Source organism: Dicentrarchus labrax, unplaced genomic scaffold, assembly GCF_905237075.1.
Source record: "Dicentrarchus labrax unplaced genomic scaffold, dlabrax2021, whole genome shotgun sequence".
NCBI lineage: Eukaryota > Metazoa > Chordata > Actinopteri > Moronidae > Dicentrarchus > Dicentrarchus labrax.
The window spans coordinates 1,307,364-1,334,621 of record NW_026136723.1 but is presented as its reverse complement, the minus strand read 5'-3'; the positions used below and the strand labels follow the sequence as shown (position 1 = coordinate 1,334,621).

General features: G+C 43.0%; 1 protein-coding gene across 7 annotated transcripts; it reads left to right on the top strand.

Moving 5' to 3' along the window:
- chd4a (chromodomain helicase DNA binding protein 4a) lies at nt 1-26,401 on the top strand. 7 transcript variants are annotated; one of them, XM_051389628.1, is made up of 41 exons: nt 1-143; nt 1,004-1,220; nt 3,940-4,049; nt 4,765-5,007; nt 8,321-8,439; nt 8,737-9,005; nt 9,249-9,379; nt 9,500-9,638; nt 10,649-10,818; nt 11,865-12,098; nt 12,996-13,199; nt 13,279-13,487; nt 13,798-13,929; nt 14,032-14,131; nt 14,446-14,637; nt 15,954-16,154; nt 16,270-16,407; nt 16,716-16,837; nt 17,533-17,706; nt 17,844-17,985; nt 18,101-18,232; nt 18,498-18,615; nt 18,788-18,912; nt 19,105-19,197; nt 19,492-19,630; nt 19,731-19,900; nt 20,212-20,401; nt 21,008-21,097; nt 21,450-21,541; nt 21,663-21,796; nt 21,939-22,083; nt 22,629-22,782; nt 22,892-22,992; nt 23,099-23,351; nt 23,775-23,840; nt 24,007-24,240; nt 24,357-24,465; nt 24,602-24,734; nt 25,018-25,213; nt 25,732-25,922; nt 26,096-26,401. In XM_051389628.1, the coding sequence occupies exons 2-41, from the start codon at nt 1,160-1,162 to the stop codon at nt 26,108-26,110; spliced, it is 5,970 nt and encodes a 1,989-aa protein (XP_051245588.1). In that variant the 5' UTR covers nt 1-143; nt 1,004-1,159; the 3' UTR covers nt 26,111-26,401. The 7 variants fall into 7 exon arrangements, with proteins under 7 accessions (XP_051245588.1, XP_051245590.1, XP_051245585.1 ...); XM_051389630.1 differs by having other exon boundaries at nt 4-143; nt 1,102-1,220; nt 10,652-10,818; nt 20,212-20,389; XM_051389625.1 differs by having other exon boundaries at nt 4-143; nt 1,102-1,220; nt 10,652-10,818.
- The last annotated feature ends 857 nt before the right edge of the window (nt 26,402-27,258 follow it).

The window sequence follows — 27,258 nt, the reverse complement described above, 5'->3', positions numbered from 1 at the left end:
GGGATATTATGGGATGCCTGCCCCCTGATCTCTTTGTGTGTGTGTGCGCGCGCGCGGGGTGTGTGTAGTGTGCGAGGGGAGAGAAAGAGGAGACGGCGTCGTGCGCACACGCTGCCACAAAAACACGGAAATATATTTAAATTGTATGTATACCGTTACCTTAACCAAACAGAGCTTCCAAGTATTGATTGATTGATTGATTGATTGATTGATTGACAAACTGAGCCCGGAGTTACTCTGCTTTTTGGGGGGGTTTTTTTGTGGGAGGGAGGGGAGGGAGGGGGAGAGAGCTGTGTGAATCAAGTTGTGAGTATCTTGTTGGGTTTTTTATTGTTTTACATTTACTTATGTGTGTGTGTGTGTGTGTGTGTGTGTGTGTGTGTGTGTGTGTGTGTGTAGGGGGGTTAAAGATGGTCGAGAGAGAGAGAGAGAGAGAGAGAGAGAGTGCCGGGTTGTTACACAGATAATTCACGACTAACGCCACATATCAGTGTGTGAGAGACAGACAGACAGACAGACAGACAGAGAGACAGACAGAGAGAGACAGACAGACAGACAGACAGACAGACAGAGAGAGAGAGACAGGCTCGTTTCTTTTAGTTCGTCTCCAATCTGAACCTGGCCGCCGGTCAAGCTCAGCTAGCGCGCATGCTAATGGCACGGAAACTACCGACAGTGGCAAGATGGCATGTTGTCAGCTGAACGGAGTGAGTTAATGAGAGAGTGAGAGAGTGAATGAATGAATGAATGGGTGAGAGAGTGAGAGAGTGAGAGAGTGAGTGAATCTTTGTATGTTGTTGTGGCGAGCTGTCCAACTCCAGCAGTAAAGTTGGAGCTGTGTGTGTTGAGTCCCCGCGGTGTGTCTCTGCTGCTAAATATTCACTTCCGTTTTCTTTTTTATTGTTCTTGTCTCCCCCCCCTCCCTCCTCCTCCTCCCCCCCTCCTCCCCCCTCCTCCTCCCTCCTGGCCGATTGCCCTCTTCTAACTACACAACACACACCAGGACTCCGACCGACTCCAGCCCGGGTCACAACTCTGGATTACCCTACAGGGAAGATAACTTTTTGTTGTTGTTGTTGTTGTTGTTGTTGTTGTTGTTAGCTGTAAAAACCTCCCCACGCTAACGGAGTGGAGGAAACTCAGCGCGCCGCTGTCCGCTATGTCTGGAAGCGAGGATGACAGAGAGGACTACGGAGCCCCGGAGGACCGCTTACTGCACGGTGAGACAATGCTCGTGTGTTAGCCCGCGCCGTGCTAACAGCAGACGTTCGCTCACATTGAAATCAATCAGGTTTCCCGTTAGCGGCTAACTACCGGGTGAGCTAACGTTAGCGGTTAGCTTTTAAAAACTGTTCGATTCCCGCGGGCTCGCTAAAACACACACACACACTCTTTTTTTTTGTTGTTGTTAACCACAGAGGCGGTGTTGTGGTGGAGTCACGCCGACTGACCGGCATGTTCCCGGGGCCTAACGTTACTCAACTACCGGTAGTTTCTGTTTCTTTTTTTTTTTTTTTTTTTTACGTGTCGATGACAAGATGGAGGCAGCCAGTTAGCTTGGAAGCTGGCGGATGACGTTCAGGAGCTTTCCCCCTCCTCATGGCCGGCGGAGGGAGGGAGGGAGGGAGGGAGGGGGGGGGTAACAAATAACACCTAGTAGTAAACAATATATAATCTATAATGTTACCTAATCGATTGTATTCGCGGTTAGTTTTTTGCTGATTGATGCGACCGAACAACGACTGTTTACAGGGTTTGTATGCTTCCGACGAGCACGCGCCGCGTACACGGTGCAGAGCCATTGAGAACAAATAGTCCTACAAGTTAGCTGTAAGTGCCGAGATCGACCCCCCCCCAAAAAAAAAGACTGCGTTTAATTCATCAAATAACACCAGCATCGTACAGACACATTTATTATTGTGCTGAACAGAAACAGTGCGGTGGAGATGGAAGGGGGGGAACATCGTTTATATTTGTGGATGTAAATGCATCTTATTGTTCTTCTGAGCAGATCATTTAATGTGATCTGTGAGCTCAAACACTGCGACTGGAGATGCATATGGATTCAGGTAGAAGCTTGGTTTGAAACTAGATTAAGTCAAGTAGAGAGTAGAGCTGAAACTAATGATTTATGTGATTATTTTACTATAGATTTAATCTTTTTATTCTGTAACTTGTCAGAAAACAATGTCATCACTGGTGTTTTTGATCAGCCAACAGCACAAAAGCCAGAGATAATCATTTTACCATGATGTAAAACAAGAAAAACAGTGAACCGTTGATGGATAGAATCACAGATAGTCCTACGAGTTAGCTCTTAAGTGCTAAAATCAACTTAAAGACTGCATTTAATTTATCTAACAGCAAGCGATGCGGCACAAACAAAATATGGTGCAATTAGAAACCCTTCTAAAAGGTTTGGCGGGCATCATTTACATTTTCAGATGTAAATGCACAATTTAATTAGATTCAGAGTCTTCTTATGATCTTAGACACTGCACCTGGAGATGCATATGGACTCAAACTAGATTAGGTCAAGTCACAAGTAGAGCTGCAACTAAGGATTTTAATGATTGATTAATCATTTAATCTATAAATTGTCAGAAAACAATGTCATCACAGTTTCCAGAGAGTCCAAGTTGATGCCATCAGATGTTTTTGTCCAGCCAGCACAACAAAAGCCCAAAATATTAAATTTACAAACATATAAAAACAGAAACAAACCATTTGTGCTCAAAAATAAAATCAAGTGTGATGTCAAGTTTACAAAAAACTAGTTTCGAGTTGTCCCCAAAGATAAGATGATGTTGCGCCCTCTGTAAGTCTGTGGGCTAGGATCATTTTAGACCCAAGATGCTTTCAGGAAACAGTGTTTATTATGTAGAAAACACCATTACAGTGTTTACATGGAGTCTCAATGTGAGCTCTCTGGGTTCCTCTTGAATTTACAGACAGACAGCTCAGTCTCCTTTATATGACCTAAAAAGCTCATCACATTAAAGCTTTTTCCTTACCAGGTGCATCTTAATGGCAGCTTGCCATTTACTTTTTTACCATAGCCAATTACATTAATAGGCTCTGATGCCATACCACTTCACTTTGGAGCCACTGAGGCAGTGCCAAACACTGGACTGAGATCTCCTCATGAGGCCTGCAGGAGGGTGTTGTAAATCATGATGACTAATCAGTTGTAAATGACAGTTTTAACCACTAGAGCAAAACTGATTTGAGTCTCATCTCTTGAGGGCAATGTATAAAATGGGGGCAGTGATCAAAACCACCAGCTTATCCCATCTACTAGTCCTCGTTCTCAGGTCTCCTCCTGGTTTTTTGTTCCAGCCAACTAATCATGGATCACTTTAATATCATTGGACGCCATGTGAATGTGGTCGCAGCATGGCAGGGGATTAATTATCCTTCTCAAATAAAAACTTTGTTCCCTGACTGGTGTTGAAAACTAGAAAGTAACTGTTAGTTTGTCACTGTGGCATCCTGATATTGATCATTTGAATATGTATAAGCCCCTATCATCAAACCCTCTCATGTTCAGTGATGCTGTAAAAAGCGAAGACAGTCAGTAAAAGCAATCTTAAAAAGGAAAATCCACCTAAATTTCGACATAACTGCGTATATAGTCATTCTATATTTCAGTTGTACAGTAGTTTACCAAAAATATAAATAATCAAATGAGAGAAAAACCTGCAGAAAACCGTAAACAACCTGAACCACAGCCAAAATTTACCAGCGTGGCGTTTGTGTTTTGTTTACAGCCCGATATGCAAGTGTCTGCTGATATGCGTGCTATCGTCACGGCTCTCTGTTCCGTAATGTTATCACACGGCCCAAATACCCTGACACACACACACACACACACACACACAGTCGCTCCTCTGCATATCTTAACCATGAAATGTCTCCGCTGGCCTGATTTTTCTGTAGACGAGGAGGAGGAGGAGATCTCGGAGAATGAGACTCCGAAGGTGAAGAAGAAGAAGAAGGCCAAGAAGAGCAGAGAGAGCAAGGGCAGCAAGAGGCGGTCACGCAGAGAGGTAAGGATGCGTGTGTGTGTGTGTGTGTGTGTGTGTGTGTGTGCGTGTGGTCACTTACTGTAGCCATACCTTTTTAAAAGTAAGAAAAATAAAGAATATGACAACTTTTAAAGCTTGTCCAGATAATGTAAATAGAAACTTGTAACAAAATGACTGAAACAGACACTGTTAGTTAAGCTTCAAACACAATGAAAACTGAAAGACTGTTGATTGTAAAAACGTCTGCCATCATATTGAAAAGTTTATTGGACCAAACTTTTTACTTCTTGTTCATGTTTCCTTTTTTTTTTTTACACATAGACACGTCAGACATGTCTGATCTACTTATATCTTCTTTCCCTATTTTTTTCCCCTCCAACCATTCTTTAAATTAAACAGACATGGTTTTCCTACTTTTAGAATATCTCTACTTTTTACTTTTACCAGGACGCTGGATATTAAGGGGTCCAACCTCACAGCTCAATGCGGGCAGTAAATTAAGAAAAAGCATGTTGAAAGCTGATACTTTCATTTTAAATATCACATAGACTTCCCTTTTTTTGGAACTAAAATGAAGCATATGCCAGCCTTCCTCTACAGAGTGTTTCATCTTGCAGTATTTGATGCTCTTCTAGTTGAATCTAGTTGAACCTCAGCGAGAAATCTGTTTTCTTGCTCCCATTATTCTTGAATGTTTTCAGTTTGCTGACTTTTGTCTTTGCTCTTCTTGTTCCAGGAGCTTCCCATCAGCTCCCCAGAGCCCATGGACGTGGGCGGGGTGGAGGAGGCTGAAGAAGGCGTCCCCGCCCAGCGCTCGGACAGCGAGGGCAGCGACTACACTCCAGGGCGCAAAAAGAAGAAGAGAGCCAGCAGCGGCAAAGAAAAGAAGAGGAGCAGTTCCGGGGCCGACAGGAGCGCCTCCAAGAAGAAGGACCCCGAGCCCGAGGAGGACGATGACGACGATGATGACGATGGCTCGGTGAGGAAAACCTGGCAGGGTGTTTCTCAACACGTGCATTTGAACAGCTTAGTTCTCAATAGAGACGGATAAGGCAGGCAGTGTTTATAGTTCCTCAGGGTTGAAAAGCAGCTGACTTAGCATTTTCACCATAATCAGACATCTGAACCCTGGAAAACTGAAGAACTGCAATGAGGTACAGGCAAAGGTTTTTGAACAAGCTGGTTGTTTCCCCAAATATAGCATGCCTAATTATTAGAAATTATAATAAATGTTGAATCAATCAAACTTTATCATATCAGATTGCCGACAACAAGCAGAAATAAAGACATGTAGGACATGAGAAGTGTAGAGTAAGGAGTTTCATTTCAGAATGAATTGGAGGAACAGTGATGCCCCATTATAACATTTTAAAAAGCGGTTTGTTGCGTTTAAGATCTTTTAAACCTGTAGTTGTCAAAGATGGCGTCTTCTTCCAGACTGGTTTGATTCTCTGCTTGTAGGAATATTCCTGGATGTCTCTCTTAAAGGACCACCGGAAAGCGTGTTTCTTTACACCTTTTATTGACTATTCTTGAAGCTTTACAGTTTTAGAGTTTCGGTGCGTTTTTCCTCTCGTTCAGTGCAACCATTTGTTCCCGTTCATCTCTGAAAATGAACCTGCAGACTGCTTAAACATGCCTTATTTTTTGGAAATATAATGGAAAAGGTTTTCGCTGCATCACCATTACTTACAATGATGTCACAACAAAAAGACAAACTGCTTTGATGTTCACTGTGATGGATTACACCACAAATCCAAATGTTCAGGGTGTATATGACGTACAGAAATGACACCAATATGCTTACATTTAAAATTTCAAAAACAGCAACAAATCTGCAAAACAATTCGCTGACGCATATGAGAATTGTGGTTAATGGGCCAAAACATCCAAACCAGTGAAATGGTCCTTGTTTTCGAAAGTGTGCTGTGTAACTAACTGCTAAACCAAACAACATAAAACGGTGGTGTGGCACGGTGTTGTCCAAATTCTAACAACCAAATGCATTTCTGTTTTGGAATATAACTTTTGTAACAGCCCTTTCTTTGCTCCATGATGAGCACCTATTGACTGTGTACCTGTAATGGAGTCGCTTTGACAAACAGAGATGTGATATGAGCGATGGTTAAACAAAGAGCTCCGTCTGCTGGACTCGAATCCCGACGGCCAATAGGGGGCCTTGTAGCTAATGACACTTATGCAAGGGGTGGTGGTGGTGGTGGTGGTAGGGGGGTTGCAAGTGTCTGTTGTCTGGGGCGGGGAGTGTAAGGCATATATGCTGTTACCATGGTAACCCCGCCTAGCGCCACTCTGCACTGCGGTCTTGACCCTTTTCTTTTTGGTTAGATAAACACGTTTTAATTCATTGGCGGAGGCTCCCTCAATCTAGCCGCCTGCAACTCGTTCTGTAAGACGCCCGAAATTGGAAGCAGCTTTGGTGGAGGGCTGGTGGAGGAGGAGGAAGGTGCAGGGGTGGTGTAGTTTACATCAAAGTGGTAGTGGATGAAATTACCGCTCACCTCCTCGGGGGCCTTTAACCTTTAGGGAATAAGCTCTGATCTGCAGGAAATTGGTTTTATTGGTCAAATATTTACAGGTAGAATCACATTTTCAGAGGAAAAACAGCAGTTTGGACTTTATAGCATTATAATAGGCACACAGTGTTGGATACCGAGCTGATTAAGATTAATGATTGACAAAAAAAATCAAGCATCTATATTTACAGTTGATTAATCATTCCAGCTTTTAAACTGTGGGGATCTGCTGCTTTTCTTTTTGTTATGATAGTAAACTGAATGTTTGTGGTTTTAGACTATTAGTCATACAAAACAGGCCATTTTAAGATTTATGGGGAAATTATGATTGCAAAACATTGTGATTTTTCCACTATGTTCTGATATTTTATAGACCAAAACCCATTAATGAAGAAATGAAGTAGCAGATTAATCTATAATGAACACATTTTTCAGCCTTTGTTTGCTTTGATAGCGGTGACCAATTTTAGAGAACATTACCAATGAAGATATCCATATATTTTTGACTTACCATTTAGTCCATCAAATGTCGAAAGAAAAGACAAATTTCCATCCCAATTTCCCCGACCTGGAAGTCACAATTACATGTTTTGATTGAACAAAAGCTTTGAATTGACACGTGTGAAACAGAAAAAACTTTGACAAATGACTTAAATCACTTAATTCAAATGTGTCTTAAGCGTGTGGCAAGTAATTCCTGTAGACTTTATCAAATATACATTTTTGTGGCATCTGTTTGCTTGCGCGTTGCTAACTCCAGACCCTCTTCACCAGCCACTTAAACCTCATAACCAACCGTGCAAATGTGATCTGGTAGAGACGATTAAATCATTCCAAAATTAACAAAAGTCAGTTGTTGTGTGAAGACTATTGTGTCGCATAATAATTTTGTATATTGTTAGGTAAAATAATGGCTGCTGCTGACGTGCAGGGAGGGAACAAAGGTGTTTTTGTAAGAGGTGGAAGGTTGGTGATGCACAAGGACACAACAGCGCTTTTTAAAAAACACTTTAAAAAAGAAACAGCTTGTCCCACGTGCTTGTCAGTCAGTCGGTGTGTGATCAGTCAACGCAGCAGGAGCTTCTTACGTAAAATTTTTGTTGTGAACAATGTTCGGAAAATACACTTGGCACCAGTCACCTTGTCTCTTTAGAACATATTGAATTATGGGCTGAACAGCCTTGCACATGTCTGCTCAACCAGGTTCTCCTCCACACTCTGGTTATCAGATCAATTGATCCGATTAGTATTGATAACTCCTCACTTACTGAGTTAAAGTGGTTTTGAGAAAAAAAAGTCTGTGCAGTGGTTTCGGATTCTGATGTATGGACTGTAAATGACCTTTTCCACTGAAGACTGTGTGTTACAGCTGCTGTGTAATGTTGTGTGAAAGTTTTTACTCATTTGACTCTTTGTCCGCAACACATTCAAATACACTGGACAGGTGGCCTTTAAGCAAGATTCAAAATAAATAGGCCTTTGAGATCAAATAAACGTTTTTTCAGGTGTATATTTTATATTTATTGTGATCAATTTCAAATGATTGGCATCAATAACATTTTATAAGATGGACACTTAGTTTTCAGTTTTTATACCTGCATAAGACAATTGTTTTACATGCTGGTGTGATCAATGACACCACAGATGTCGTCCTGTCCTGTCTGTAATTTCTTAATGGCTGTTTTTATATTCATCTTTGGTTCCACATTTTCACATGTCTGTCTGATATTATTAACCTATTGTTGTTGTTTCCTGTAGGAGCCGAAGTCGTCATCCCAGCTGCTCGATGACTGGGGCATGGAGGACATCGACCATGTCTTCACTGAGGAAGACTACCGCTCTCTGACAAACTACAAGGCCTTCAGCCAATTCGTCAGGTAGATGCACACATTTGCACTTGCACACAAGCTGATAATGTGCAGTATTTAGCTAAACCACTGGTGGATGGTACCGGAGAAATGTTCACACCTATTTTTAATAAAGATGAAAGTTGCCTTGGGTTTGTGGTGCTCGCGTTTCCTACTCCTACAACCTGTTTTTGGAAGGAAAATTGGGCTTTAGTTGCACTTGCAGAAACCTGCACATGTGAAATACTGTTTGGTTCATGCAGAAGATAAAAAAGATAAAAACTTGAATCAGACCAAGTTTAACATTTTTATTTCCCTCACCTCCAGGCCCCTCATTGCAGCAAAGAACCCCAAGATCGCCGTGTCCAAGATGATGATGGTTCTGGGCGCCAAGTGGCGCGAGTTCAGCACCAACAACCCCCTGAGAGGAGCCGCTGCTGCCAACGCAGCCCTGGCCACCGCCAACGTACCTGCCGCTGTCGACACCATGGTGGCGGAGGTCGCCCCTATTGTTGTTGCAGCACCGCCTGCGCCAGTAGAGCCTCCGCAGCCCCCTCCACCGCCGCTACGCAAGGCCAAGACAAAGGAAGGCAAAGGTACAGGGGGTAGGAGGGGTCACATAAAATAGCAGGACCTGAAATGTCAAAGCTGGGTTTGGATATCAAGACCAGACATCACAAACTTTTCTGCTAGAAGAGCACATTTCTGTCAGGGAAAGTGGCGTTTTTACGGAAATGACTTGCCTTAATAGTTAATTGTTCCTTAAGTCACCCAGTTTGTGGATCTGAGGCTGTTCTTTATTGCTCTCCCGGCTCTGACATTCTGTTTTGTGTCGGCAGGTCCCAACGCCCGCAAGAAGTCAAAGCCTGCAGCTAAACCACAAGATAAAAAGAATAACGCCAAGACCAAGAAAGTGGCTCCTCTCAAAATCAAACTGGGAGGCTTCAACAGCAAGCGGAAACGCTCATCGGTACGTTCCGTCTCTCTGTCTCTTCCTTCTTGCACACACTTCACTGGGGCGCCTACGTACAGTTGAGACACATACAACAAAGCGTTTTTATATAAGAAGTTTGTCTCTCATGTTGCACAGAGCGAGGAGGATGAGCCTGACGTGGACAGTGATTTCGAGGACGGCAGCATGAACAGTGTTTCAGTCTCGGAGGGATCCAACAGCCGCAGCAGCCGCAGCAAAAAGAAGCCATCCAAGAGCAAACCCAAGAAAAAGAAAGGTACGTCTTCCCCCTCTGGGTGTATGAGACTCTGCTAAAATGCTCTTCTTTTCTCCTTACCGTTAATTGCCTTACATTGGATGGTTTTTGTGTAACCTGTGGGAGTTGAACCCATTGCTGTGGTTGTTAGTCAGCTCTACCTGTTGAGCTGTGAATGGCTGCAGAAAGAAGATTGCAGGTTAAACAAGCAGTGGTGAATGTTAATGACTGCATGCAGGGTAAAGCATTAAAGTCTTTGGAATGCACAACATGAGGAGGTGTATGCACACGCACACACACACACACATTAGTCACTGTGACTGAGTCAGCACAGTTTGGTATATTTAGAAGGACGACATCTTGGTCTTGGTTGTTGCCTACTGACGCATTCTCTGTAGCTGCTGTCACAAGACCGTAGCACCGCTCTGACGATGTCACGGATGAATTCAGATCGGCAACTGAAAGAGGTCAACAAGTCCTCACCGCTGCTTCAGTGTGGAAATCCTTTTAACTGCAGTGGTCTTTTTGTTTAGGTTCTGAGGGCGTGAGGTGAAAGGTTAGGGTTAGTTGCTGAACATTTAGCCCTTACAATCTTCAAGAAAACACACACACAGCATATTGTTTCTTTCCAAAATGTCAAACACATCATTTAAGAAATGCTCCAACTTCTCTGAGCGGTGTGAAGGTTGTAGCTTTTTAGCCCTGCATTTAAACTATACGTGAAGATTTGCAAAGTTTTAGAAAATATTGAAGAATGAAATATTGAAGATCAGTTTTACCCACCAAAATGGATGTTTATATTTTCCTTGTGAAACCCTTCAGTTTCAATCTGTTGGCGTTATTGAGGAAATGTGTTGTTGAGGGGAAAAAATGACTCACTGAGTGGGTTTTTCTCTGACAAACACCATAAACAGACAGCAGAATGTCATAAATGCGGAGCCTGGATCACAGCACATATCACTTCCTGTGTCTCGGTTAAATGTGAGAATGTCAGGAGGTGTTTTGCTTAAAGTGTTTTCTCTTTGAATCAGAAGCAGAGGATGGAGACGGCTATGAAACGGACCACCAGGACTACTGTGAGGTTTGCCAGCAGGGTGGAGAAATCATCCTGTGTGACACTTGTCCCAGAGCGTACCACATGGTCTGCCTGGACCCCGACATGGAGAAAGCCCCAGAGGGCACCTGGAGCTGCCCACACTGTGTAAGCAACATGCTTAGGCTGCAGTTTTTAATCGCATGATTGACACTCTTATGCCTAGTCACTTAAAGGAGTATGCCACTTAAAAATTATCTTTTTGACCCCCAGCTGCAGTATAATCAAGTTCTTTGCAGTTGATGTGTTCAGTAGGTTCCAAACACGTTCTCCATAAGTTCCACAACACTTTTTACCCTTAATCCTTGTGATTCTGACACTGATACTACTTATTGTCTAACAGCTGTGTCTTCTTGTGTTGTATCTAATAAGTTATAACGTGTCTAAGATGTGTCGATTTATAGTTAAATATTCCTTCAGTGTCATGTCACCTCTGAAGCTGAACTCCCAAGTAGTGTATTTTGCAATTTATCACCAAAGTGATGATTTCTTTTGGATATAGTGAGCATACAGATCAACACTGGAGAGGAGGATTATGCTCCAGGAGCAGTTTGAGAAGTTCATGGGGAGAATTTTACACTTTTCATGCCATAAAACTGAGGGAGTTTACTGTTGCAGGCTGACTACAGCTGTGAAGGAGGAATGTGCTCCATTATCCCCTTTGTTCAAATGATATTGCGTCTCCCCACTCTGACATCCAGCTTTTCATTCCTGGTTTGAATGTGGCTGTTCAGATAAACTTTTGATTTCTGATGTGGTCAGACAAAACGTTGCTTGAACTAGAGCTGCATTATTAATAGTCTTGGTTTTATTGAAATCGCAATGTGCAAATTGCAGAAGCTTCAATTTTTAAATAAAAATAAGTACGTAAAAAAATAGTAAGTAATTTGTGTTTTACCATATCACTTGGGGTCCAGTTATGCTCAAGAGCCGGATTTTCAGTGGAGTACTCCTTTTAAAGCAAGTGCAAGAGTAGAAAGACTGGCAATACTGCCAGCAGCTATTACTTAAGAGGGTTCAGAATGGTTCCTGCAGGTCTGAGAGTGTCAGATGGTCTACATGTAAGGATATTGAAAGCTCTCCAAGGCCTATTTATTTGATCTCATTAAACAGATAAAAAAAAATAAGATTTTTTTCCCCCCGTATAATTCCAGGAGAAGGAGGGCATCCAGTGGGAGGCCAGGGAGGAGGTCTCTGATGTTGAGGAGGACAACGGCGACACTGGAGAGATGGAGGAGGACGACCACCACATGGAGTTCTGCAGGGTGTGCAAAGACGGAGGAGAGCTCCTCTGCTGCGACTCGTGCCCGTCGTCCTACCACATCCACTGCCTCAACCCGCCGCTCCCAGAGATCCCCAACGGAGAGTGGATCTGCCCCCGCTGCACGGTGAGCCTGGGGTCAAATGGGGTGATTGATGTGAAGTTTGACCTGTCAGAGTAGTGACAGCTGAGGTGAGACAACTTGCAGGGCCTGGCAAAGTTTATTCATTGATAAAGTGAATGTTTTTGCTCTTTCTGCCAAGAGCTGCTTGATTGGAAAGTGGTATTTTATTGATCCAGGTGGTATTTCTGTGCTGGTTCAGGTCAGAATGGTTTGATTAGTATTTTAAAAATCATTCCACAACCAACTCAAGAAAACCGAAGCAGAGGAAGGTTAAGAGATTGTCTCTGTGTAACCAGAGAAACATGAAGCAGATTTGTTTGCTTCCATCTCTGGCAGCTTTGATGAATACAGAGTTGTGTCCCTCTGATATTACTGATTAGTCAGGTAAATCCTGGAATAATGAGAAGTGTCGAAGTAGAGCTGCAGCTAACAATTACTTTTAGAGCTGAATCAATTAGGTGAAAAGCAATGATCAAAATAGTTGTCAAAACACCCATAAAGAAGAAGATGTACATCACTATTTCCCGCAGACCATGGTGATGTCTCTACATGTATTGTTTTTACAGTTCAAAAGCCAAAGATATTTACAGCTGAATAGAGAAGTTGGAACCTGGGAATGTTCGGCATCTTTTGGATTGAAAAGGGACAAATGATCCAATTAATTTTTCTGTTGATCGACCCATTTCTGGCGTACGTGCTCTGACTGACAAGTCTGAGAAAAGTCATTGTAAATTTCATCATTGTTCAGATATAAAACTGTTAAGTCTCACACACGTAACCATAACGCCTCTTTCTTAACTGTTAACTGTTACAAAAGAATCTGGGAGTCTTTTTAGAAGACCTGAGATCGAAAGGAAAAGGTAAACACTATAACATTTTTTTCTTTTGCTTGCCCTACAGTGTCCACCTATGAAGGGGAAGGTCCAGAAGATCCTGACATGGCGGTGGGGCGACCCTCCTGCCCCCACACCAGTCCCACGCCCTCCAGACCTTCCGGCCGATGCCCCAGATCCCGCCCCGCTGGCAGGGCGGCCGGACAGGGAGTTCTTCGCCAAGTGGTCCGCCATGTCGTACTGGCACTGCTCCTGGGTCACAGAGCTCCAGGTTTGTGGAGTAAACACACACAAAAGTATGCATGACAAGAAATTTCCTCTCTAACCTTCTTCCTATTTCTCACCTGTAGCTTGAGCTCCATTGCCAGGTGATGTTCAGAAACTATCAGAGGAAGAACGACATGGACGATCCGCCGCCTATCGACTTTGGCGAAGGCGAGGAGGACAAGAGCGTCAAGAGGAGAAACAAGGATCCCATGTATGCACAGCTGGAGGAGAAATACCTCCGCTTTGGAATCAAGTTTGAGTGGCTGATGATCCACCGCATCCTCAACCACAGGTCAGCACACACTCGTCTTGCAGTCCAGATTTGTTGCTACAACTTTACTTGTTAGGAAGGTTTAATGACTGCATGGATTGGCTGCATTAATATGTATCATTTTAATTGTTTATTTAACCAATTTAATTTAAAAGAATATTCTTCTGAGTTTGGCCTATCTCCGTTTGTTAAGAGTCAGTGCCAGAATGATGTTTCTTTCCCATCTTTTAGGAAGTTTTTATTACATCTTTTATCCAATTTGAGGAACATTAGGTTCAACATGGCAAGGCAAATATGAGAATAACTTAAAGTAAATTTTTCTGTTTTACAGTGTGGACAGGAAGAACAACATCCACTACCTGATCAAGTGGAAAGAGCTGGCGTATGACCAGGCGACCTGGGAGGCCGATGACATGGACGTACCTGACTTTGACACCTACAAGGTGCAGTACTGGAACCACAGGTAAGACACAGACACAGGACAAGACCTTTGGACACAGATGCACCATAATATACACTATCAACCATAACGTACTGCTTTGCTAACTGTGTATGTCTGCTTCAGAGAGCTGATGATGGGAGAGGAGGGGAAACCCGGGAAGAAGATCAAAGTGAAAGGAAGAGTGAAGCGACCTGACAGACCTCCAGAGAACCCCGTGGTAGATGTAAGTCCACAGAAGGGATATTTAAAATTAAAAATCCTTTTTTTAGACTCACAGAGGAGCCGATCTTTACCAAAGATTTAGATTAATAAATTCGGCCCAGAGCTATATTTCGTCTGGTTAACAACATCATTTAGAGTTTATGAGACATTGAATCTCTTTAAAACCCAAACTGAAGACATTAATCACTTGAGACAGTTTAATAAAATCAATTTTTACTGCAGATTTGATGTGGCCAGTTTATGAAGAACTCTACTTAATCCAGCTGTTCTTTTAAGCCTAATATTGACAGCATTTGTCTCTCTCTTCTCCCCCAGCCTACTATAAAGTTTGAGCGTCAGCCGGAGTACCTGGACAGCACGGGGGGGACGCTGCACCCCTACCAGCTGGAGGGACTCAACTGGCTGCGCTTCTCCTGGGCTCAAGGCACCGACACCATCCTGGCTGATGAGATGGGTTTGGGAAAGACGGTCCAGACCGCCGTCTTCCTCTACTCGCTCTATAAAGAGGTGGGTGGCTGTGAGATACGGGGTTGTGTCTGTCTGACGTGTGTTACAGTCCCTCGAAGGCCCCCACACACTGGAGCTGTATACGCTGCGTTTTGTGGTAAAATGCTTTTGGTGTGCTTCTTCTCAGCCGGTTTGTCGGAAACATGAGCCCAGCACACAAAGTTGAAATGAGTTTTGACTTTGAAGTTTGTCCTCTTCATGATGTTTTATTAAATTTGTTACAGATTTAGTTTGAAACCAATTAATTTGAACTTTTTTAATACCACTTTGGCTCAGCAGTCATGGCTTTGCCTCCCTGTAGCTGTCTCTAGGTAGCTGTCGTCCTATTGGCCAGGAGCCATCCAGCCATTTTGTATAAGTCAGGTGAAATCTGACGACATTAAGTTCGATCTCAAGCTGTAAACATTCAGACACTGATCATGTGTGCGGCTGCTGCCACCTAAGGGTGGGAGGCCAGAATACACTTCCTGCCAGAGCAGCAGGACATCTTGTAGCTTTCTCAAATGTCATGTGATGATTTTATTTTGACACTACTGATATTTTTATCTTATAATGCTGAATTTACGGGTCTCTCTACAATAATGTTTTGTTTTTTTAATATAGGAAGTTCAGAACTAGGGGAGATGCTGGGTTACAAATGACTTGAATTCATGATCCAGTATCTGAATGTTTGTCCAGAGTTTTCCGTCTTTTATTTGTAAAACTTGGATAAATTGAATCTGAAACTATTGTGACCAAAATTTTGGTCTGATTATTTGTGATTTAATTAATTGTTCATTTTAGCTCAATTAAAAGTTATAATCTGAAGCTTTAACATGATTAAGGATCCAGTCTGTAAAATATTTACTTCCTTCTAAGAACATAAACGAGCATTTATGACAAGTAATTCTTGGAACCATAAAGTTTGTTCTGAGCCATCAATATTCAAATGTAGATGTCAATGTGATCAAAAGGCTAATATCTTGTTTTGGAAGATAAATGTGCAAATTGGGATTTTTTTTTAACCTTTTATTTTTCCCATTATTCGTTAATTTCTGCTCTTAATTTCAGTTGGCATTAGTTTGAAACGAGAAACAGAGTTGGTTGCTTGCTCTTGATTTTGTTGCCTCGAGTCAGCTGCAAATGGAAATTGAGATCACAGTTGAATGTACAGTAACGTGTCCCGTGACAGTGATGCTAACTTGTACTAGCATTATTGCATAATGACGCATTGTGCACCGATCCTTTACGTTTAGTGCAAAAGTCCAGTTGCTGGACAAACACACAACCACTGGTAAGTAGGACATGTTAAACGGACTAACTCTCTGCACCTCCAGGGCCACTCTAAGGGACCGTTCCTGGTTAGCGCCCCGCTCTCTACCATCATCAACTGGGAGAGAGAGTTTGAGATGTGGGCTCCCGGCATGTACGTGGTGACCTACGTCGGCGACAAAGACAGCAGAGCCGTCATCAGAGAGAACGAGTTCTCCTTCGAGGACAACGCCATCCGAGGAGGGAAGAAGGCCTCCAGGATGAAGGTGAGAGGAGGAGGAATTGAAGACATAGATAAAAGTCCAGATAAATCAAGTAACGTTTTGGAGTTGGGTTGAAACTTTTAGTTTTAACATCTTTTGTGTTAATTTCCACCAACAGAAAGATTCGTCGATCAAGTTCCACGTCCTGCTGACCTCCTACGAGCTGATCACCATCGACATGGCGATCCTGGGCTCCATAGACTGGGCCTGCCTGGTGGTGGACGAGGCCCACAGATTGAAAAACAACCAGTCCAAGGTGAGATAAGGATACATTTTTATTAAACCCTGAATGAGAGGCTAAAGAATTCAGATGCAGTAATGAAGATAGTAATTGTTAGCTGTAATTGCTACACCATGTTTCTGAGCAGGAAATAGATTTTACTACTTTATGATTCAGAGGTTCTACAATCTGAATGATTACCGTTTATTTTTCTGAAGTTGTTTCTTGTGAACAGCTGGAATGAAACACTCTGAACTGGAAGCATGTGCAGGCAGCTGTTACTGAAGTTTAACTGAAGCTGAAACTGGTGTAAACATGTCGTCCTTTTCTTTCCCCTGCTGTAGTTTTTCCGGGTATTGAACAACTACCCTCTGCAACACAAACTGCTGCTGACTGGAACTCCTCTGCAGAACAACCTGGAGGAGCTTTTCCACCTGCTCAACTTCCTCACACCGGAGAGGTTCAGGTAGGCTCCGGACTCTGTTGTATTAGATATTCCTTTTTTTTTCCCAGGGAAGTTGTGCTATTTTTCAGGCACTGAAGTGTCTATATCATAATAAATGCTAATTAATTGCAAAATTAGTGTTTGCAACCTTTTTAAGAGCCCAGCTGATATGGGACTTTTGAGGGGGGGAATTCACAGATTACTGCTCTGACAGCTTATGTAATTAATTTTTGAGTTTATCTATGACTATGCAATGGTACTCATAAGGCTGCTGTCTTGAACAGATAGTCGTCTTAATATTCTTGTAACCCCTTCTTCACAGTTTGCACCGCTGTCCTTCTCAAATTGTTCTATGTGAACACTAAAAATAGGGGAAAAAGCGAAGATTATAAGACAATCTACAGAAATAATCCTAATCAGAAACGCTTTTTAGCTGTCGGCTGTTCTCCTAATAAATAGACACTAATTTGAAGCGACTTTGAGAGTTTAAAAAAAAAGGTTTTAAATTGAGTAGTGCATGAATGTTAAAATATTACATCAAAAAAAATTACTGTACTGTGTACTTAAACAAATTAGTTGCTGGAGCACAAGCGGTTTACTGTTGATGAGTAATGTTAGGCAGGTGGCCCGTAGTCCACATCTGCTGAGCTTTAGGAGATTACACAAAAACAAAAACATTAACATGAGCTGGCTTGTTTGTGCCTTTCTGTCTGCAGTAAACTGGAGATCTTCCTGGAGGAGTTTGCCGACATCGCAAAGGAGGACCAGATCAAGAAGCTGCACGACATGCTGGGTCCACACATGCTCAGGAGGCTGAAGGCTGACGTCTTCAAACACATGCCCTCCAAGACAGAGCTTATCGTCAGAGTGGAGCTCAGCCCCATGCAGAAGTGAGTCGGTCGTGCGTTTTTCTTTTTTAGATGTTGATCCCTCAAAAAGATCAGAGTTGTGTACAAATGGAGAAGTAAGTTTGAAAACAAGGAAGCTTAAAAAGAAAAGGGTAAATGTGTTTATCGTCTGTGTGCAGGAAGTACTACAAATTCATCCTGACGAAAAACTTTGAGGCTCTGAACACCAAAGGAGGAGGAAACCAGGTCTCTCTGCTCAACGTCGTCATGGATCTTAAGAAATGCTGTAACCACCCCTACCTCTTCCCCGCGGCTGCTATTGTAAGACATTAGATCATTTGAGTGAACTGTTGAGCAATTTATATGGGATATAACTTTCTCTGCAGTCATTTCAGTGTTGTCAAAACCTAAACGTTTTATTGGTCACTCCAAACAGGAAGCTCCAAAGATGCCCAACGGGATGTACGATGGCAGCGCTCTCACAAAGGCTGCTGGGAAACTACTGTTACTGCAGAAGATGATGAGGAAGCTGAAGAATGGAGGACACAGAGTGCTCGTCTTCTCTCAGGTAAGACACAACTTGACTCTTAGTATTGACTCATAAAAGCTGTACATGTCCTCTAACTGGCACCCAGGCTCGTGTATATTCTGTCTGGAGAAAAGGGGGGAACATGGTCTCTACGGTTCTGACTCTTAACTGCAAGTTGAAAAAGCCTTGAAGTATTTGCAAATGGAGCCGCAACAAGATGGATTGAACTGAATAAGAGAGGTTTAAAAGCCAGAAATATCATCAGCTTTTCCTAACAAGCCATCTCCTCTGCGTTTTGCTGCAGATGACCAAGATGTTGGACTTGCTCGAGGACTTCCTGGAGAACGAGGGCTACAAGTACGAGAGGATTGATGGAGGGATCACTGGAGGCATGAGGCAGGAAGCTATTGATCGCTTCAATGGTGAGACTGAGATCACAAACTCCACCTTTTTTGTTTTCTTTTGTGGTGATTCCTTAATCTTTCTTTCGACAGTTTTAAATAACTTTTTAGTTGGATGTGTTATTAAAGTTCAAAATTTAAGTCCATTTAAACAATATGTAAATTGACATTTTCCTCAATTCCCTCCCCTCAGCTCCTGGAGCTCCACAGTTTGCCTTCCTGCTGTCAACGAGGGCCGGAGGTCTGGGTATCAACCTGGCCACCGCCGACACCGTCATCATCTACGACTCTGACTGGAACCCCCACAACGACATCCAGGTACAGCAGGATCACTGCTACTCCTTTTCTGGTGGTTTTTATTGATGATAATAAAGTGCAGCTGAAGGCACAAGTTGTTTATGAGCGTGAGAACGAGTTCTAGAAACTGCTGTTTATGTAGCTTGTTGAAAGGTTGTTGTATCTTTATATTTTAACTGTCTGTATTTTAACCACCTCTTCCTCTGTGTCCAGGCCTTCAGCAGAGCTCATCGTATCGGTCAGAACAAGAAGGTGATGATCTACCGCTTCGTCACCAAGGCCTCTGTAGAGGAGAGGATTACTCAGGTAAACAGGACAGGTGTAATACTAAACAGCTGCTTAGATCTGGCTACTGCATGACCAGAGAGGAACAATACATTTTGTCCTTTTCTGAGAACTTGTATTTTACTTTATAATTTTACTACCAGACTGGGAAAAAAACCTTGAAACATCGGCCCTGAGCCATGTACACAAAGCAAACCTGATTTGTGACAAATATTTGAGGAAGAAACTGTCACATTTTAGATCTAATCTTACCTGGCATATTAAGAAATTGCCCTCTTTCTCCTGTGCTCCCTCTATCTTTCTTCCCCTGTCCAGGTTGCCAAGAAAAAGATGATGTTGACTCACTTGGTGGTCCGACCTGGTCTCGGATCCAAGACGGGCTCCATGTCCAAACAGGAACTGGACGACATCCTCAAATTTGGAACAGAGGAGCTCTTCAAGGATGAGACCGAAGGTGAGAGTTGAAACAGTGCAGATGTGCAGGAGCTGAGAGCCTCGGTGGGACTGAAGAAGTGAGATATATGTATTTATATTTAACTGATGTTTGTGTTCAGGTGAGAACAGGGAGGAGGACAGCAGCATCATTCACTACGACGACAAGGCCATCGACCGTCTGCTGGACAGGAACCAGGACGCCACAGACGACACGGAGCTGCAGAGCATGAACGAGTACCTGAGCTCCTTCAAGGTGGCTCAGTATGTGGTCAAAGACGAGGAGGAAGAGGTGAGCCCCTGCGGTTATGTGGAGTGAGGATGAAGAGTGCAAATCAGTCATTGCTTAATGTAGGAAGTCTGTTTCACAGCAGTGAGCCAAACTTCATTCAAATTATAAATGCTTTTATATTTTAAACATCTGGACTTTGTCAGCTCTTTTCTTATACGACTGATGGTCCTGATGATGTATTTGTTTGACATAAAGAACAAAAACAGATGTAACAGAACTAATCACAGCATTTAAAAGGCCGGCGCTCTCTTGGAAATGTTAGTATATTACGTAAACACTCAGCGTTTCTCCATCTTTTCTCCTTTGCTCAGGAGGAGGAGGTGCAGCGAGAGATCATCAAGCAGGAGGAGAGTGTAGACCCAGATTACTGGGAGAAGCTGCTGCGTCACCATTATGAGCAGCAGCAAGAAGACCTTGCCCGCAACCTGGGCAAAGGCAAACGTATACGCAAACAGGTCAACTACAACGACGGCTCTCAAGAAGACAGAGGTACGAGGAGAGGTGATATTCGCTTTAATCTTCAAAAATATATTTTTTAAAGTGTTTGGACAATGCTTCGTTACAAGAAATGGCAGCGTGGGGGAACACTTGCATACACATTTACATTCAACCTTCAAAGTTGCATAATGGGAGGCAAAAATAGCCAACTTTCAGGTTAGAGGAGAATGTGCTGACTTCATCTCTTCCTGCTGGTGTTCTCAAAGACTTTCAGCATATAGGTTATTGTGTTTTTTGTTTACATGCACATGTTGGGAACTAGTGGAGTGAAGTTACAGATGTCTGTCAGCTGATTATCTGTTAACTGTTGATTGTTAATCTGACTACTACCTAAGTAAAGAGATGGTAGAAAGAGGACACAGAGCTTTCCAAAGAAGGCTTGTTAACTTTGTGCAGTGAAACCAAATTACCCTGATTTAACCTTTTCATAGTTGTCTTTGCTGCAGATTTAATTTGGGGTTCTTTTAATCACACTAAATTACAGTCACACTGGGAGGGTCACATGTTCCAACTGCCATGACGGTTCAACAAGCACTTGTGACGAAATAGCTCTTGTTGAAGTTTGGACTGTAAATTAATTTTTTTGTTGTTTTTTTTTTTCTCTCATAGCTGATTGGCAGGATGACCAGTCTGACGGCCAATCAGATTACTCTGTGGCATCTGAGGAGGGAGACGAGGACTTTGATGAGCGAACAGAAGGTAAGAACCAGTATGTGTTTGTCTGTAGAGGTAAAGAGCATTGAACAGTATTGATCTTAAGCTAATGTTGGTTTTATAAAACATAAATTGTCTTCTGCACCAGAGGTTAAGTAGCTCCAACCTCTCATGATTCTTTAATTATTGTATATACAGGATACAATTAGGAGAGGTAACGGTCCCTCATTTGCTCCTAAACCATAAAGAGAGCTAATGAACAACAAATACTATAAAGAAGCAGTAAAAGGACCTGTTGTATTACATGTTTATTCTCATATAGATATAATTGATGCAGCACACCTGCCTCCCTGCAGAGCAGCTGTTTATAACCACCACATCTGTTTCCTCTCTGCAGCCAACTCTCGCAGGCCGAACAGGAAGGGCCTGAGGAACGACAAAGACAAACCGCTGCCCCCCCTGCTGGCCAGGGTGGGAGGCAACATCGAGGTGAGCAGCTCAGCGCTCGTCTGGGACCGTTTGTTATCCCTCCTTCAAACAGCTGCGTTGGATTTTTCATGGTTCTGAAGTGTTGTAGTGTTTTTGTAAATGAGCGCTCTCTGTGTCCCAGGTGTTGGGTTTCAACTCTCGGCAGAGGAAAGCCTTCCTGAACGCAGTGATGCGTTATGGGATGCCTCCCCAAGATGCCTTCACCACCCAGTGGCTGGTCCGAGACCTTCGAGGGAAATCTGAGAAAGAGTTCAAGTAAGAAATGCAAAAATGTCTCTGGGCCTTAAATGTATAGAACAGCAGGACATCAGTGGGACAAAGACCTTAAAATTTAAGATGAATGAATACGGAAGGAGAGAGATGTCCTTCATCAACCCTTTCTTTCTCTCCCTTTCAGGGCCTATGTCTCTCTGTTTATGCGTCACCTCTGCGAGCCCGGAGCCGACGGGGCCGAGACCTTCGCAGACGGCGTCCCCAGAGAAGGGTTGTCACGGCAACATGTCCTCACCCGTATCGGTGTTATGTCACTTATTCGCAAGAAGGTAACAAACGCAGCTTTGCCTTTTTTTTTTCTTTGTCTCACTTCAAACTTAACTTCTGTTGTTAAAATGAGAGAGAGAGAACGCAATGACGACAGAAAAAGACGGAAGAAGCTGCTGATCGTCTTTGAGATCCATATTTGGGTTTAAAATCGAAACATTTCAGTTCACCAAGTCCAGTTTGTCCCCTGAAAACTGTTCTGTGGTAGATAATCTAACAAAAATGAACCAGCAGCAGTTCTGATGAAGTAACTGTGATTAATAATAATTTATCAAGCAAAAAGGGAAAACGTACAAGTTCCAGCTTGTAAAATTGGCTGCTTTTAACTGAAGTTGAATATCTTTGAGTCAGTCGATTGGTTCATTTTATGAAATTGTGAATTGGGATTAGCAGCTTTGACTGTTTACTGACATTTTCATTGATTAACCAAAACTAAAACAAAACTATTACTATGACATTAATTGATAATGAAAGAAACCATGATTTGCTGCTATTATGTGCCACTCTGAGGTAACTAACTGAGGTCTGTGCTGTCGTTGTTTCCCAGGTTCAGGAGTTCGAGCATGTGAACGGTCAGTGGTCGATGCCCTGGATGGCCGAGCTGGAGGAGAGCAAGAAGGCTGCAGCTCAGCCCGACTCGCCGGGAAAAACCCCGTCCACCGGCACCCCCGCCGACACACAGCCCAACACACCTGCTCCAGGTAACACACACACACACACACACACACACACACACACACACACTGCTCTTTTTACGGGAACTTTACAAAGTTAAAACAACATAATGAATGAATCTGTTTGTCTTTGTAGTTGACGACGCCTCCTCGAAGACTGACGAGGCAGAGAAAGAAGTGAAGAAAGAGGGCGAGGCGGAGAAGAACGGCAAAGAGCCCACAAAGGCCAGCAACGAGGTAAAGACACGATGATGTGTTTGAGTGACGTAACTAAAAGTAGGATCTTCTCATTCTGCGTTTATTTTTTCACGATGCTTGACGAAATCGATTTGTTTCCCTCCAGGTGATCGCCATCCCAGACGACGACGAGAAGAGTCCGACAGCGGAGCCGGAGAGCAAGAAGAACGGAGAGGAGCCGATGGAGACGGACAAACCGAGCAACGGAGAAGCAGAGACCCTTAAAGAGACGGAGGGCGAGAAAGAGAAGGAGGGAGAGGGCGAAAAGAAGAGTCCAGAGGGAGGAGAGGAGACAAAGTCGCCTTCAGAGGCCAAGACGGAGGGGTCAGAGGTCAAATCTGAGGACTCTGAGGTCAAAGGTAAAACAGTTTGTTCTGCTTTTACTATTTTCACAACAATTTCTCATCAGTATTGTTCAATTTTTATTTTTCACAAAAACAAAGCTCAGCAACTTACTATTCTGTATTTAAAGCAAAAGCACAACCACATCAAACGGGTGTAGCAGCTTAAGCCAGCGTTGGCTGAATTTTAACAGAACGTCATTTTTAAACTTGCACATCTCTTCCACTGTTGTGCTCGCTCTCTCACTTTCCAAACATTAATTGTATGAAATTTAGGATTCACGTCTCCAGACTGAGTCACAGACAGTGATTCTGCAGTCTGACACAAACTTTACTGCAGTGTCTTTGTCTGAGTGTAACCTGCTGAAGTCGCTGTTTAAAGTCCCTGTCGTCTTTATTTTGTCCTCAATGTTTCCCTCTTTGTTTCCGTCTGTTTTGCAGCAGAAGAAAAGAAAGAAGAAAAGACAGAAAAGATGGACACCACTTCTCCTGCTGACGAAAAGAAAGGTACCAAACCCCGCACTGTTTTTCTTTTTAAATATTTCACCCTGGACAGCGTAATGAAGGACATAACTTCAGTACAGCTCAGTATCGTTCTCAGGTTAATCCCCTGATGTCTTCACGCCCTGTCGCCTGTCGTCGTTAATTGTCTCCTTTCACCCTCCTGCTGCAGATCTGAAGGAGGAGAAGGAGGCTCAGAAGCCGGAGGAGGCGACCAAACTGCAGAACGGAGACAGCAGCAAGGAGAGTGGCGCCTCAGTGGCCGCCACCGCCACCACCACCACCACCGCTACCTCTACCGCCACTGCTACTGCCACTGCTACTGCCACTACTGGAGCAGCCACCGAGGAGAAAAAGAAGGCAAAGACCAGATTCATGTTCAACATCGCAGACGGAGGTTTCACAGGTAAACACACACACACACACACACACACACAGAAACACACACACAGAAACACAACGGCTATACATTTGTTTCCATTATATAACTGACGTCTTTTTCTCTCTCTCTCTCTCTCTCAGAGCTTCACTCTTTGTGGCAGAACGAGGAGCGCGCCGCCACTGTTACCAAGAAAACCAATGAGATCTGGCACCGTCGTCATGACTACTGGCTGCTGGCTGGCATCATACAGTATCCTTTCCCCACCTGTGATTGGCTCACTGCTCTTGCTGGGTGTGTGTATGTGTGTGTTGGGGGGGGTTGTAATAGGCAAGGGTTGTTTTGTCCACTCAGAGTAGTTGTTCCGCTTAACCAAGGCTTCTCCCAGACACGGTTACGCTCGCTGGCAGGACATCCAGAACGACGTGAAGTTCGCAATCCTCAACGAGCCTTTTAAGGGAGAGATGAACCGAGGCAACTTCCTGGAAATCAAGAACAAGTTCCTCGCCAGGAGGTTCAAGGTAGGTTGGCCTTCATAGACTGAGAGAATTACATTACCGTTGAATTTGTTTGTTTGTTTGCTCCCTGGTCCCTTTTTCCCTTTTTAAAGATTCTGGTTTTTAAAGATTAAAATTAAAAAAAAAAAAAGCTGTGGGTTCTGTGGCGTAAATTTAAGCAGTAAATAGAAACACTTAACGACTAAATCAACCCAAGACCTCAAAACTTTAGTTCTTTAACACCAAACCAGCAACTCAGTTGATACGCATTTTACGGGGGGGCCACCTCTCCCCCCCCCCAATCCAGCTTTTGGAGCAGGCGTTGGTGATCGAGGAGCAGCTGCGCCGCGCCGCCTACCTCAACATGTCAGAGGACCCCTCCCACCCCTCCATGGCCCTCAACACCCGCTTCAGCGAGGTGGAGTGTCTGGCCGAGTCCCACCAGCACCTGAGCAAGGAGTCCATGTCCGGGAACAAACCGGCCAACGCCGTCCTCCACAAAGGTGAGGCAGAACGCAGGAAGTGGACAGGAAGGGGTTTTCTATACACACAGATCAAATTAATTAAAATATTAATATTTACCCAGTTGGCCAGTATGGTTGAGGTTATGGTTTAATTTCAGTTTCCTGATGTGAGAGTGACGAACAGCAACTAATTCATTCGTTATTACTTTTTCCTACTTTACTGGTGCTTCTACTCATTTATTTACCCTTCTATTCATTATCTTAAATAGTTTTTATGTTCTGCTGAATGCACTATAAATGTAACCTGCTGCAAATCAGAAATACTTTAATAATCCCAGGGGGATATTATTTAATAAAAATAACATCGAGTTAAAACGCATCCTCAGATCAGAACATAACATTCTGGAGTTGAGGGAAAATCTAAAGTGAAGGAAATTAAACTATTTTGGGGAATAAAAGAAACCTGATCATAAATGAACGAGCACAGATGTGTCCTGAAGACCCGACAGTGAGCGAGCGACTACAGGTCTTTATATATATCTCTTTCTCTCTCTCAGTGCTGAAGCAGTTGGAGGAGCTGCTGAGCGACATGAAGGCAGATGTCACCCGCCTCCCAGCAACCATCGCCCGGATACCGCCGGTTGCCGTGCGGCTGCAGATGTCAGAGAGGAACATCTTGAGCCGGCTGGCGAGCCGAGGACCCGAGACACAGACGCAGGCACAGACACAACAGGTACACACACAACAGGTACACACGCGCACACACACACACACACACACACACACACACACACACACGGTTATATTAACCATAAGTGTATTTCCCAAACTGTGTAACTGTTCCTTTAAGATTTAATCAATAAAAACATGTAGAAAAATCAAATTAAAGTAACGTTGTTGTTTCCGTTTTCCCTCCTTCAGATGTCGCAGCAGTAGACTGAAACTCTACTCGTTACCTCGAAAACCACCCCCTGCCTCACCTTGACATTCCTGATTGGTGCACAGCAGAATAATGGACAGCGCGCTCAAGCTTGAAGCCACGCCCAGTTCACTTTCCCCCCCTAAACAGACTTTTTCTGGAGGGTCGAATCCCTTCCCGATTTGAGGCTGTGGACAGAAAAGCTATTTTATTTTTTTCCTCCTTTTTTCAATTTCTGTATTAATATTATTGATATAATGTTATTATGATGGTTTTTTGGGACCTAAATAAAAAAATGTAATAAAGAATTTGTCTGTGGTCAGTTTTAGGGTTGGTGGGCAGGGATGGTCACACTGGACCAGCTTAATTGGTATAAAGCCAAGATCATTTTATTCTTAAAATCCTCTGTTTAACGGACTTCTATCATTTTTTTTAGGTGTAATTTCTTTTTACGATCAATTTTTTACTAACAATAAGAAATGCTGGTTGAATTTTGGTTTTCCAACACAAATTTTAAGGTGAGTAAAAGTGAAACTGAAATGTTGGCTTTAAATCTGAGTCCATGAACGTGTTGGGTAATCTGTGATTATATTCCCTCCATGATATAACTTTAATTAGACTTTACTCATATTTCAGAATAAAGTTCATCTGTCCTTTAATTTTGTTAATTTTGAGATGATAGAAGTTTATTTCCCCATTTCTGTTTATATTAATATTTTCCAAAGATGAAACTTTTCCCAAAAGCATCTTAAATTAAATGAAGGAAAACTGCGGGGGAATAAGAGGAGACTGGAAAAGTTTCTGGGTTAAATGTCTTTTTTCTGCTCGAGGAGAAAATCTCCTTCCTGAAGCGTCATACAGGAGAGCTTTCTTTATTCTCTCCAGGCGTTTAAAAACCACTTTTGTCCTAAAATTGTGACTTTTTCATTAAAGTAAAGCAATAATCTCCCTTCCTTAAACCACCTCACCAATTTTGGTTTATTTTATATTTTAATGGCAGTTTTATTTCCTCATTCAGACGAGCTGACAACAAAATTACAGTTTACAATATGTAAAAAGAAATGAAGTATTAAAGACATCAATCAAACTGAAAGATTTACTACATTTTCTTATAATTCATTGGTTTGTCTCCAGCTGTCTCACCATTTTTTTGCAGCTTTGAGCA

Coding starts and splice junctions, on each gene's coding strand:
- chd4a (XM_051389628.1), top strand. CDS start 1,160: ATGTCTGGAAGCGAGGATGACAGAGAGGACTACGGAGCCCCGGAGGAC. Junction 18,913..19,104: donor ACCCCCACAACGACATCCAG/GTACAGCAGGAT, acceptor CTCTGTGTCCAG/GCCTTCAGCAGAGCTCATCG. Junction 22,993..23,098: donor CCACAAAGGCCAGCAACGAG/GTAAAGACACGA, acceptor GTTTCCCTCCAG/GTGATCGCCATCCCAGACGA.